This window comes from Vipera ursinii, assembly GCF_947247035.1.
Source record: "Vipera ursinii genome assembly, chromosome: 3".
In the NCBI taxonomy this organism is placed as follows: domain Eukaryota; kingdom Metazoa; phylum Chordata; class Lepidosauria; order Squamata; family Viperidae; genus Vipera; species Vipera ursinii.
In genome coordinates this window covers 82,402,216-82,415,284 of record NC_139516.1, presented here as the reverse complement: position 1 = coordinate 82,415,284, position 13,069 = coordinate 82,402,216, and the positions used below count along the sequence as shown (strand labels likewise).

The following is a 13,069-nucleotide window of genomic DNA, read 5'->3' as shown; positions in this document are numbered from 1 at the left end:
CCTGACAGTCAGCCATCCAAGCACTAACTAGATTTGACCCTACTTAGCTCCAAGCTCAGGAAGTGGTCCTCAATGGCCCCTGTGAGTGAAAATTAGCTTTCTAAAAAATGGTCTCCTTTACTCCCTCAGCCAGGAACTGTATCTCATGGCTACTATTTTAGTGGTTATCTGGGTTCTTGCAGATTTTGTACGTCTATCTGAAGTGGTAATCTTAAGCATTTTTTTCATAAATTACTTAAGGATATGCAACTATATTTTATCATATTTATTTAATGTTACTTTTGCATCTACTTTTTTCAATCTATTTTCTTTCTGTCATTAATTCTCCAAGAATAAGAAATGTAAATTGTAAACTCCTCATAGCATAGTTCTATATCATTGTTAAAATACACTGGACAATTATGGACATATTCATTCATATTCATAAATAGACTGAATTGTAACACTTTCCCCATCACCTAAGCCTGTTCTCTTGTGTGTATAATTTGAACATAGTCAGGCCATTTTTTTATCAGCAGTTGTAAAGAAATAGAAACAAAATGTTTAACTTATGTATTAATAACAATTTCTTTGCAATTCATTATCTTGTCAGCAACATGACTCCATCAATTAAACACATACACGTTGAAGGCAGCATGTGCACTTGTATTAGATATCTATTATCTCCCACTGCTAGTCCTTCCAAAAGGAACTCAATATATGTCATACTATATATGCAAAAGTTGTCTCCTCATTTATTAAAGTGCAATACATCATTTTCCAAGTAGACAAAAAATATATTCCATCTTTACTGTACCCACCTGCAGTATATAAACATGGGGGAGCTATCCCACAATTTTTCACCCCTATGGCAGCCTACTATGCTGTCTTCATGATTAATTTGATAAAACAGAACTTAGTGTTCTAAGTTCATCATGAACTAAGTCTGATGAAAATATTTTGGCAGGGATGAATTAATAGCATGCATTTTGGGTTATAGAAGCATCTCATTCAATGTGATCATATCTTTAAAAAGGTATGTACAAGCCATCAGTAATGTGGTTGCTAATATAGGTAGGTCTGGCTTATGAGCTGTTTGTATTTAAGGAGATGCTCACAACAAATTCTAGTTTATTTGGTGAATGCCTGAAAAATGCATTAAGAACTGAATATATAATTTTTAATTATACAAATAAACATATAAATAAAATTATATAAATAAAAGATTAACAAGATGAGAGTTCTTCACCTCTTTTTTAAGAAAAAAAGCACTGCTTATATACATATACATACACATAGATGCAACATATTCTTTTGTTACACAGATGAAAATACAGATCCCTCCAACACTTAATAAAAGTGTTGGGAAAAATTACTGAAGCCCAGTCAAGTTATCTACATTTTCCTTACCTTATCTGTAGCTATGTACGCAGTGCTTTTTTCTAAAAAAAAAAAGGTGCCGGAACTGTCATCTTGGCGGGCGCAGGAGGTGGGATGGCAGGGGGGTGGTGCTGCTGTGGTCATGGGTGCGAGGGGTGTTGGTGGCAAGCTGGAGCCAGCGCGGGTGGTGCTGTGGGAGCAGAGGGGCCTGCTCTATATGGCGGGGCTGCACGGGGCGGGCGGCGGAGGCGGTGAGGACCAGGCGATGCAGGGTGGCCACTTAGGCATGCAGGGCGAGGTGACAGTGGCACAGGTCCAGCACCAGGTAGGCCACCAGCCTGGCTGACACGGGTGAGCACAAGGAAGGAGTGCATATGGACTCCGCAGAATCCACGTCCCACTCCTTGTCCTCTCTTACTTACCTAGTTGAGATGGTGTAGTTGGGCAGCAGGGAGGGATGCAAAGTTCCTGCCAACTCACCTTCGCTGCAGACAACTTGCCGCTGCAACGTTTGCCGGCCAGGTCTTTTGGCACACTCAGCAGCAATTTCTATTGGCTTTCGAAAGCCAAAAGGCTTTTGAAAGCCAATAAGGGAGTAGCATAGCTTGTGCAAAAGCTTTTTTTGTGTGTGTGCAAAAAAAGGTGCCAGAACGCCATTCTGAGCGTTCTATGGGAAAAAAAGCTCTGGATATATCACATATAATTGAAGATTGTAATTAGTTGCATGTGCACATTCAGCAAGTGTGATGTATTTGTGCTGGCATTTCTAGGCCTCTTTCCAACCACATCCAGAAAAATTTGTAACAAACATTGGAATTCTTATGGCCATGTTTGGTATTTCCCAGCAATCTGTTACTGGAAGGAAAAAGCAATCCCTGCTGCATTCCTGATCCCAGAGAAGCATTTGCATGTATGCAGGTATCCTTAGGGTGCCATAGTTATGGATGAGAAATATTGGTTGCAAAGTTGGCATTTCTAGATGTAATACAGATATTTTGGACTTATTTTTGTTTCTTTGCATGTTTGATATTTTAAAAAAGGCATATGCTACTGACTACGCTTATGCACATATGTAACTTCTTTTGCTAGGATACATGACCACTGCTTTTCCAGAATGTGAAAAGTGAAAGATTGTGACTAAACAAAATTTTAATGTACAGATAATACCACCAGAAATTATTTTAGCCTTTTTAATAAATGTTGTTATTGATGTTAAGCTCACCATGAAAAACATCATATATTGTTATGTATATACTAGGTTAATTATTTAAAGACTGAAGTGCAACATAACTAGATTCTAAATAATCTATTTTTCAAAACACACAACAGTCCAAACAGTAAAAGTAAAGTCCAGATTAAGAATATTTCATTCTTAAGAATTGTTTAATTTAAAGTGGTTTAGTTGTAATAGATGGTTAGATTTAAAATAGTTTTCAAGAGTATGTACAAAAGATACTATTTTTTTCTAGCATCAGCTAAATTAGACATATTACATTGAGAAAAATGTTTCTCATTTCTTTCCTGTTACCTTTATGAAATCATCATTGCAGAGATGTTAACATAGGAAATAGATTATTTTGTTATCTAATTTTACCTTCCAAAAGACAGAAGCAGATGAAAAATGTGAGGTTCTTTCCTTTTGGCTTTTTTGAATTAGCTGTTTTAGATTCTAAAAGTTTAGTTCCTAAAGAAGTAACCCTGTAAATAATTTTAATGTCCTCCTCTAGTGCAGGCTCTTTTATGTCTCAAGGACTTCAACTCCTAGAATTCCTGAGCCAGCATGGCTCAGCTTGGAAACCTCTCCCTTTCCCCTCAGCATGGCTGGCTCAGGAATTCTGGGAGTTGAAGTCCATGAGTCATAAAAATGGGCCAAGATTGCCTAGCCCTGCAATAGGCTTTCAGAGGGAGCTTTTTTTTTTTGCAAAGAAAAAGGTGCCGGAACGCCGTTCTGAGAGTTCTATGAGAAAAAAAAGCCCTGTATGTACGTAATTCAAAACAGTTAGATTTGGCAAGGTCTTTTATGAATACTGAACCTCTTTTGTATCTTGATGTATCTTTTGCTTACTAATTATTTCATAGTCTGTAAACTACTTGATAGGTTATCATCCTAATTACAAATTTGAATTTTTATCAAGCTTATAAATGGCATGCTTGGATTTAAGCAGTCAAAACGGAAAGTTAAAATTATATCGGAGGACTTGGAAACAGAAAATTAGTCTGGGATATTGTAGCTGAAGCTCCTATTTCTTCTTGTTCCATGTATAGCCTTGAGGATACTTAGACTTTTAACAGGCTTATTGCAGATTCATATTGCAATTTCTTTTGTAAAAGTCTGATAACTGTTTCTCTGCAATATTTCAGAATATTAAAATGTTAGTAGCATATTGGAATGTGATACAGATAGTATTTTGTTCCCTACAGTAAGTATTAGGTTGCCTGCTTTTGAAAAAGATGAATTCACTTTCTTGAATACTGTATAATTTTTCTAAAGTTTTCAGCTAAATAAGCTTGTTTTTATAGAGGATCAAATGAGAACATTAAAATTCATAAACTATTTTATATCAAGTGAATGCAGATCTATTTTCCCCAAAGGCAGAATTTCTGTTTCTTCACTGATCCTTCTTGCTGTCATCACCACAGCATAAGGCATTCTGCAGTGTTCAGCACAGTAGGATCTCTCTGTATGTGGAACAGCTGCTTTTTAGAACTGTGAAAGAAAGGGGGGAGAGAAAAAGTGGTAAATGAAATACTTACTTTCTTGAAATGCCCTTAAATGATAACAGTTAGGACATTTAGCACCTTTCACTACATCTGTTTTCACACTGATTTTGTATATATGTGTGTATGTGTGAGAGAAAGAGAAAGAGAGAAAGCGAGATAGAGAGATGAAAGCACATATAAAATCTTTGTAGTAGTCACTGCAAAATTATTCACAAAAATAAATATTTTTTTAAAAAAATAAAGGTCTATTTTGTTGCCACAAATATAATGGAACAAATGTTAATGCTTGAATGCTGTCTTGCTTTTTCTGTAATTGAGATTTTAAAAAATAGAAATAGAAAATAGGGAATATGTCAAATGCTGAAAGCATTTTGAACTGTGAAAACTGAATATTATTTTCTAAGCCATTTTTATTTCTGGAACAGATTCTTTTGTTGTATCATGAATAATGAACAAATATTTATTTGTGCAATTAGGATGCTTATGTTAAAAGAGGAAAGGAGAAATTCAGAGCTCTGAGAGGAGGGTATTCAATTCCTAAGATGAAGCGCTATGACAGATTGTTATATGTGAGAGCAACAAGCAGCAATTACTTTAGTTCTACAAGCCAGTTTCAAGGGAAATTTGAAATTTCTGGTATATCTAGATCAGGGGTGTCAAACTTGCAACATCATGTGACATGTTGTGACGTGTCATGACTTTTTTCCATTGTCAGCAATAGGGTGGGTGCAGTTTTGGCATGACGCATCCGGCCTGCGGGCTGGCAGTTTGACACCCCTGATCTAGATCATTAGCTGTCCAGCTATATACTATAGCATGAATTTATGGGTTGATACATTCTAAAACATAGTGTATGGTGTCTAGGTCTTCTTATTCACTGTTCCTTCTATATTGGAAGGACAACAATATGTGTAGCAGTGTACCAGCAGGCACTGGAAATCTGTTCCAGAAGTTGGAAATTGCACAAGAAAAGATGGTACATGTGTATGTGTATAAAAGAGCTAGAAGAGTGATAGGAAATCTTATTCAGTAGAGGTAAATGAACACAATTGGAACCAAAATCTCAGTTGTTAAGCAAAGTGGTTCTTAAGTGAGATGTCCACATGACAACTTTGTTCAACAACTGCAATCCTATCTCTCCCGGTTGCAGTCTTTAGATGATCTCCTACTTCACGGGTTGGGAACCCGTGGCTCCGGAGCCGCATGCGGCTCTTTAAGCTGTCTCCTGCGGCTCCCAGTCCTCCTCCACCATTCTGAAAAAAAAGTGGGAGTAAAAAAGTCCCATTGAGAGAATGGGGCAGCGGAGGTTTGGAGAGCTGGTGCCTTTTGGGGCTGAAAGAAACGCGAACAAAGGCAGCAGCTCTCCAAACGGGCGGCGGAGGTTTGGGGAGCTGCATGCGCAGCTCTCCAAACCTCCACTGTCCTGTTTGCAGAGCTTCTGCCTTCGTCCATGTTTGACGGAGGCGGCAGATCTCCAAACGGGTGGCAGTGGTTTGGGGAGCTGCGTGCACAGCTCTCCAAACCTCCACCGTCCCGTTTGCAGAGCTTCTGCCTTTGTCCATGTTTGACGGAGGCGGCAGCTCTCCAAACGGGCAGCGGCGGTTTGGAGGCCCCGGGGTAGGGGCAGGGTGCTCGGGTGGCTCCAGCGGCACCCGGGCTGAAGTTGGCACTGCGACCCAGCACTTGTCACCAGGGAGTGCCTCCCGGCTCGGGGGAGCCACGCTGCAGGAGATGCTCGCGAGGCTTCCTTTAGCCAAGGAAGGGCCCATTGCCTCTGAGGGGGGCCTTCCTCATCTTCGCGCGGCCCTCTGTGGTCGTCTCAGCCTGCGAGTCCCCCCCAGTAAGCTGGCGGCACCGGGTAGCAACAGGTGCGTGCTGCTCAGGATGCAGTGCGGGCGTCAGGGCTGCCGAGGATCGGCGCAGTGCAAGAGATCCAGGGCAGGAGCTGATCCCGAAGCTTCACAAAAGGCTAGAGGTGGACGAGGGCAGGGCTGGTGCATGTTTTGCTTTGTTGCGCGCACATTTTGCAGCTCCCACTTTTTTGTGTATGTGACGGAACCAGTTCCGAGTGGCTCTTTTGCTGTTTCAGGTTGCTGACCCCTGTCCTAGGTCATTAAGTGGAAGAATGAAAGAGTTGCCTAGAGAGAGGACTTAAGCTCCATGAAAAGCTGAAATCCTCCTGGCAAGCAGCCCTTTTGCTTTTGAACATTCCTGTAGCCTGTGAAAGGATTTCAGCTCCCCTCTGTGCAAGGAGGGAAAATACTTTGGTGAGCTTCAGGAATGGAGCTCTTTGAAACCTGGCTCTGGATCCAGGCCTGAGATTGAATTGTATTATTTGTTCAGTGGTCCATGTTTCGTTTTGTTGTTTTTGAGGTCCATTTAATCTGGACTATCTGTGTAATCCAATGTTTTTATGTTTTCACTAGTTTAGTATGCCACTCATGGGAGCTGGGTGACCAATAAATTTAAATGAATAAATAAATTTCGACTGGATGTAATATGTATTTTCTGAAGAACTGTACAGGAAAAACATGTACATGATTACACAGAAGTAAAGCAAGATAACATATGACAAGCTTGTACGGATGAGAACCATATTTATTTATTATTTTTATTTTAAATTTATTTTTAATTTATTTATTTACGAGTGCTGCTTCTCTTAGGATTACTTATTTTACAATATATATTTTTTTTAAAAAACAAATTTGGCAGAATGGGCATGGAAGCATGCTTTCTATTATGGCACCTGCTCTGTTAAACAGCTTCCCCCCTTAAATATAGACAGCTCCTATTCTATTGGCCTTTAGCAAAGCAGTCAAGACCTGGCTCTTCCTCCAGGTGTCAGTTGGGAGCTTTGACATATTTGAGCCTCAATGTAGTTTTAATTGATTTTTTTAGAATTTCCTGTTTTTGTTTGTTTTGTACCCAGAGTTTCTTTGATAGATAGGTGGCCATATACATTGGATCAACACATTGTAAATGAATGAATGAATGAATGAATGAATGAATACATACATACATACATACATACATACATACATACATACTTTTTAAATTTAGTTCTGGCTGATGACAACAAATAAATAAAAGCCCAAACTGTGTAATGTGGGGTTTTTTTGTTTAAACTTGGATAAATGTAAAATTAATAAATAATTTATAAATCTCTTTAGGAATCCTTTTGCGTCCCATAATAAATTGTGTGCTTAGTATACAAATCTGTTGATTGCAAAACTTTGCATAGGTTTCTATAACAAAAGAGCTGCACATTATTGTTTTACAAATTAAGTATTAATAATCAAAAATATTCTTTTAATCAAGGGTTTTCAGCTGGACTTGACAGAAATGGAATTGAAGCAAAATTACAAGGTCAGATTTCTTGAAAACGCAAAGAACAATGTATTTAAATAGGCTTTAATTTGACATTTAAATTTGTTTGCTCATTTTGCTTCGCATCCTAGTACTAGTTCTGCTAATTCTTTTGTTTATCCTCTTAGCTCCTGTTGATTCCTTAAAGATTATTGGACCACAATGAAGTGGTTCTTTTTTCCCCTCTAGCACAGAGACAGATAGCTTTGCTCTTACCACCAACTCTAGAATTCTTTTCCCTTTACCTAGAACAGTGGTGGTGAATCTATGGCACGCGTGCCAGAGGCGGCACTCAGAGCCCTCTCTGTGGGCACACGCACCGTTGCCCCAGCCCCGCCTCCTCCCACGGCCCCCTCCTCACCAGCAGCCCCCCCGGAGGAGAGTCACCCCCAGGCGCAGCCCACGTGAAGGAGCACAGCCAAGGACATGGTAGCTGGGCAGCGGGGACAAGACTCCGCCCTTGCAGCCCATTGCACACAGATGATGCTGTAGGGCACAGGAGGAGGGCGTGGCCGCCATGGTGCTGCTGGGCCACTTGGGTGATCTGTGGCGGGCTGTGGAGATGGTGGGTGGCTCAGCGGGCAGGGCGGAGTGGGGACAGGGGTGGGGGGCAGTTTTTGGGCACTCAGTCTCTAAAAGGTTCGCCATCACTGACCTAGAATCTCTTGCCTTTCTGAATAAAGCAAACCTATTTCTATGCCCCCAAAGATGTTTTGGTTCCAATCTTTTCACTTCCAATCCCAAAGTTCAGCTCTACTTTTACCGGTATTGTGCTTCCTTCCACTTCAGCATTGCTTAGTTTCCTTCTTTTCTTGGGATCTAGCTCTTTAGGAATATGTGGTCATTTTCAGTCTATCTTGCTTACATCTTCTCTCTCTTGCATCTTCCTTTTTGGTCTTTTCCCAGAAAAGCTTTCTTTCTTCTCTTTCAGCCACGCTGTTTCCCTTTGTCCCAAATCAAAGCTTTTTCCCAAACAAAGGTAGATCTGAGAAGAACCTTCTCCGCAACTCCCTACTTTTATGTGAGACTAAGATTTTAAACTCACCAAGAAAACCCTTTATTTTATCTGGGCAAGTGTAAACTTGTTTTTCTTGTTTGGTCACATGTTCATAGCTATTACATAGATATTTAAGAAGTTGATTTTACGTCTGGGAAATAGGGTCAGTGAATGTGGGGAACAGAAGTGCTTGCCTTGCCTGAGTTGAATCAGGATTTGCCTGTTCACAGCAGATTGATAAATGTTCTGCTTTTTCTATCTGCAAAAAATATTTTTTCCTGCATGTCAAAAATTATCCCTTCAATTTGGACAGAACTGTGTTTGAAGAATTTGAATGATTTGTCATCGCTTGATTTGATCAAAATGGATCATAATCTCTATTTCAAAACCACAGGTAATATTACATAATGTCTTATTATCTGAATGCTCAGAATTTATTTTTTAATATTTTAATATTCCAAATGTTTTGGGGGGGGGTTGCATTGTTCTCATAAAAACTGTACCCTAGAGCAATCTGCAATTGCAAGACTTCATACTTCTCTCAAGTCTCTTTTATGTATCCATTTGTTTCTTTCCATAATGACTGAAAATTGATAATGTAGTTTTTGTCATTCTCAGTAAACACCTGAAAACTGTAATATCAGCCATAAAATAGGCATAACAGTAGTTTTTAAAAAATCCAGTAGAAAATAATATCAGAACAAAATATGTTAGCCACATTTATAGTATCATGGTTCTGCCCAGTGCTTTTTTTGTATAAGAAAAATGTGCCGGAACTCACACATGTCATACAACCCTCCTTGCCTATCCTACAAGGTTCAATCCAAAAAAGGTGCCAGAACTCTGTTCTGAGCGTTCTATGAGAAAAAAAAGCCCTGGTTCTGCCTACCGGTATCATGGCACTACTCACTGCAACTCTCAGGTTTCAGAAAAGTGTTAACTGTGACCAATTCCAGTTGCAAACTTTGTTCCTCCTTTTCTTAGAGCATTCCATAAATTAAGGGCAGCTTCTTGATAACATATATGTATATATATATGTGTGTGTATATATATATATATATATATATATATATATATATATATATATATATATATATATATATATATATGCCTTTATTGTCAAAGTACAACATGTGTACATTGAGATTAGCTGAGCCTCCCCCCATGCTCTCTCCCCCCAACACACAGTGACAACAAACCCTCCATCCCACCACACTATGTGAACCAACTACACCACACACCGGCCTCCCAAGTCAATTCTGCATAAGATTATGTCCCATTTAAAAGCCTAACAGCCCACGGATAAAAGCTATTTTTCAGCCTGTTGGTATGGCTGGCTATATTCCTATAACTCCTACCGGATGGTAGGAGAGTAAAGAGATACCGTCCAGGGTGTGAGTCATCCCTGAGAATCTTCCTCACTCTTCCAAGGCAACGAGCCCTGGCGATGTCATCCAGTGGTGTCAGGGGACAGCCCACAATGTCTTGTGCTGTGCTCACTACCCTCTGTAATACTTTCCTATCCGCGGCTGTCAGACCAGCATTCCAAACCACAATACCATACGAGAGGACGCTCTCTATAGTACACCGGTAAAAGAGGGTCATTAGCTGTTGTTCTAGCCTGTTCTTCCGCAAGACCCTAAGAAAGTGAAGCCTCTGTTGGGCCTTTCTAGCCACCTATATATAATTGGAGGTATCAGGGCAATGTTTCGACAAAATCTCATCCGTCATCCTCAGGCTGGTGACTTCAGCTTCGTTCTTGTGGGAGAAGTGTGTGATAGTGGCTGTTTTTTCTTCTTTTTTAAACTGCCCTCTGGATATATATAGATACCAGCCCATCCACTCAAAACACACCCCCACCCAATCAGAACACACCCACCATTCAAAACACACTCCCACCCAATCAGAACACACTTAATCCCCCACCCAATCAGAGCACACCTCCACCCACAGAACACACCCCCTCTGGCAGTTTAAAAAAGAGGAACAAACAGCCACATGCTTCTCTCAGAAGAAGGAAGCTAAAGCCACCAGCCTGATGATGACGGATGGGATTCCGTCGAAACGTTGCGCCTACACCTTTAGTTCTACGCGGGGAAAAACCCGAATATATATATATATATATATATATATATATATATATATATATATATATATATATATATACACATATATACATATATATATATATATATATACATATATATATATATATATATGTGTGTGTGTGTGTGTGTGTGTGTGTGTGTGTGTGTGTTTTCTGAGGTTTTCATGGGTGTTTGTATGTAAATCTTTGGTCATTCAGGTTTTTTCCCACGTAGAATTGAAGGTATAAGAGCAACGTTTTGACGAAATCTCATCCATCATCCTCAGGCTGGTGGCTTGAACGAAGCTGAAGCCATCAGCCTGAGGATGACGGATGAGATTTCGTCAAAACGTTGCTCTTATACCTTCAATTCTACGTGGGAGAAAACCCGAATGACCAAAGATCGATCTATCTATCTATCTATCTATCTATCTATCTATCTATCTATCTATCTATCTATCTATCTATCTATCTATCTATATGTATATGTATATGTGTATATGACAAATGCTTGTTAACTATTAGATTACCTTGCTAGGCCCCAAACATGCGACAAATCTTTATCTCCTGTGTCAGCCTATCCTGAAGGCCATCGACAGGCAGAAGTCACACCGGTGACAGCTCATATTTGTGTAAAAATTTTTTTAAGTTGCTAACAAAGAATTAAGGGAGACTGATATGCATTTCAAACTTATTAGTTTTCATCAGTCAGCCATACCCTTCCGAGATTCGAACCTGGGCTGATTACACATTAGGCAGTTGTTTTCACCTCTAAGCCACAGGATCTCTCTTGCTTTGTTAGCAGAGAAGCAAGGGGAGATATATGACAAATGCTTGTTAACTATTAGATTACATGGCTAGGCCCCAAACATGGGACAAATCTTTATCTAGCCAATCCAGTGAAGAGGAATCTCCCACTTCTTTAGATAATTGGTTCCAAAAGAGAACTTACTAATAAAAAAGGGTTTTCCTAATATACGTGTTCATGTAATTTAAAACGATTATTCAACTATAAAAAATTGCCTTTTATATTTCACTTATTAAAAAATTTAATTTTATGTATTTTTTCTACAGAAACTGGACGGCAGATGGCTTGGTATTATATTGCATTTGATACTGTAAAAAAGTGTTTCATGATTAATGGAACAGTAACTTTATCTGAACTGGTAATGTTATTATTCATATGAAGAATTAATATTCTTACAAAGCTGAAAACCCATTTACGGTTTCAGATTTTTGAAAGTTGCTTTTTACTGAAACTTTACATAATTCATGCCATTTAGTTTAGATCTGTGATCAGAGTTGTGAGCTGGAGAAGAAATTACTTGTAGTTCATTAATTATTGTGCAAGCTACTAGAAGAATTTGTATAGTACAATTATCAGGAATGGCATTAAACTCTAATGCAAAGTTATTAGAAAACAATCTGTTCTACTTGAAAATAACATTTGTGGAACTGGATCACCAATTCTCTGGGACTCACAAGAATAGTCTATTTAAAGCAGGGGTCCCCAGCTCCTGCACTACTGGCATGTGGCCTATTTGGAACCAGGCCCTATGAGCTGTGGGCACATGCGCATGCACCTCAACTTGCACAAGTGGCAGGCTGGCACACATGCACCCGTGTGCACACATGCATGTGAACGCCAACCTGTTGCTCACACAAGTCAAGCTGCGTGTGTACGCGCGTGCACATTGGCCCACCGCTCACAGTCCGATTCCCCTCTAGCCCCCTGCTGGGTCACCAAGCCATAAAGGTTGGGGATAACTGATTTAAAGAAGACCACATTACATTACACCACATTACCAAATCATTATTTTTCACTGGCAAGACTTCAGAAGTTTGTAATTGCTTGCTTCCTAGGGCTGAAAGAGAGTGATTGGCCCAAGGGAACTCAGGTAGCTTTGTGTCCAAGGTGGGATTAGACCTCATAGTCTCTTGAATTCTATCCTGGTGCCTTAATTACTGACCAACCTGGCTTTCATATTAAAATACTGTAATATTTTTTCGAAAAGTTCTTGCTGCAGATGTCAAATCTTATTACATTTTAGACTTTAACATTTTAGACTTTAAATAAATAACTAATGCTGAGTGGATACAACTTTTCATCTTTCTTTTTGCCTTTATTACTTATATTATTTGTATACATTTATTGTGGTTCAGCTTTAGTAAGTATTTAGTACAGACTTTAGTACAGCTAAAGTGTATGTTATGGATCTAACGTCAATGTATTGTTGCCTATGTTTATTTTTTACTCTTTTTATATGCTATTAGCTGCTCAGAGTTACTGTGATAGGTTGGGGGGGGTCATACATACTGAGTAAATAAATAAATAATCTAAGCCCTTTTTAATTTCAGTTTGGACAAAATGTACCCAATCTGCCCCCAAATTCTAAATGAAAAATTAATTATCTAAAAAATTGGGAGAAGTTATCCGTTTTGCTTAGGCAATTTGCTCATGAAATACTTATCCTGTGGAGCAATTAAATCTCACTTTGCCTTGAAATGTCACACATAATTTTCCCTGTATTTGGATAATA

At 39.2% G+C, this 13,069-nt stretch overlaps 1 protein-coding gene across 1 annotated transcript in view; it reads left to right on the top strand.

The window, feature by feature from the left end:
• The window catches only part of HFM1 (helicase for meiosis 1), a gene marked incomplete at both ends in the record, with an annotated part of 62,593 nt that overhangs the window by 22,114 nt on the left and 27,410 nt on the right, over nucleotides 1–13,069 (top strand). The window contains 3 exon segments of the mRNA XM_083358151.1: nucleotides 7,399–7,446; nucleotides 8,757–8,837; nucleotides 11,604–11,695. Of these exon segments, the coding sequence (XP_083214277.1) occupies nucleotides 7,399–7,446; nucleotides 8,757–8,837; nucleotides 11,604–11,695 (221 nt within the window).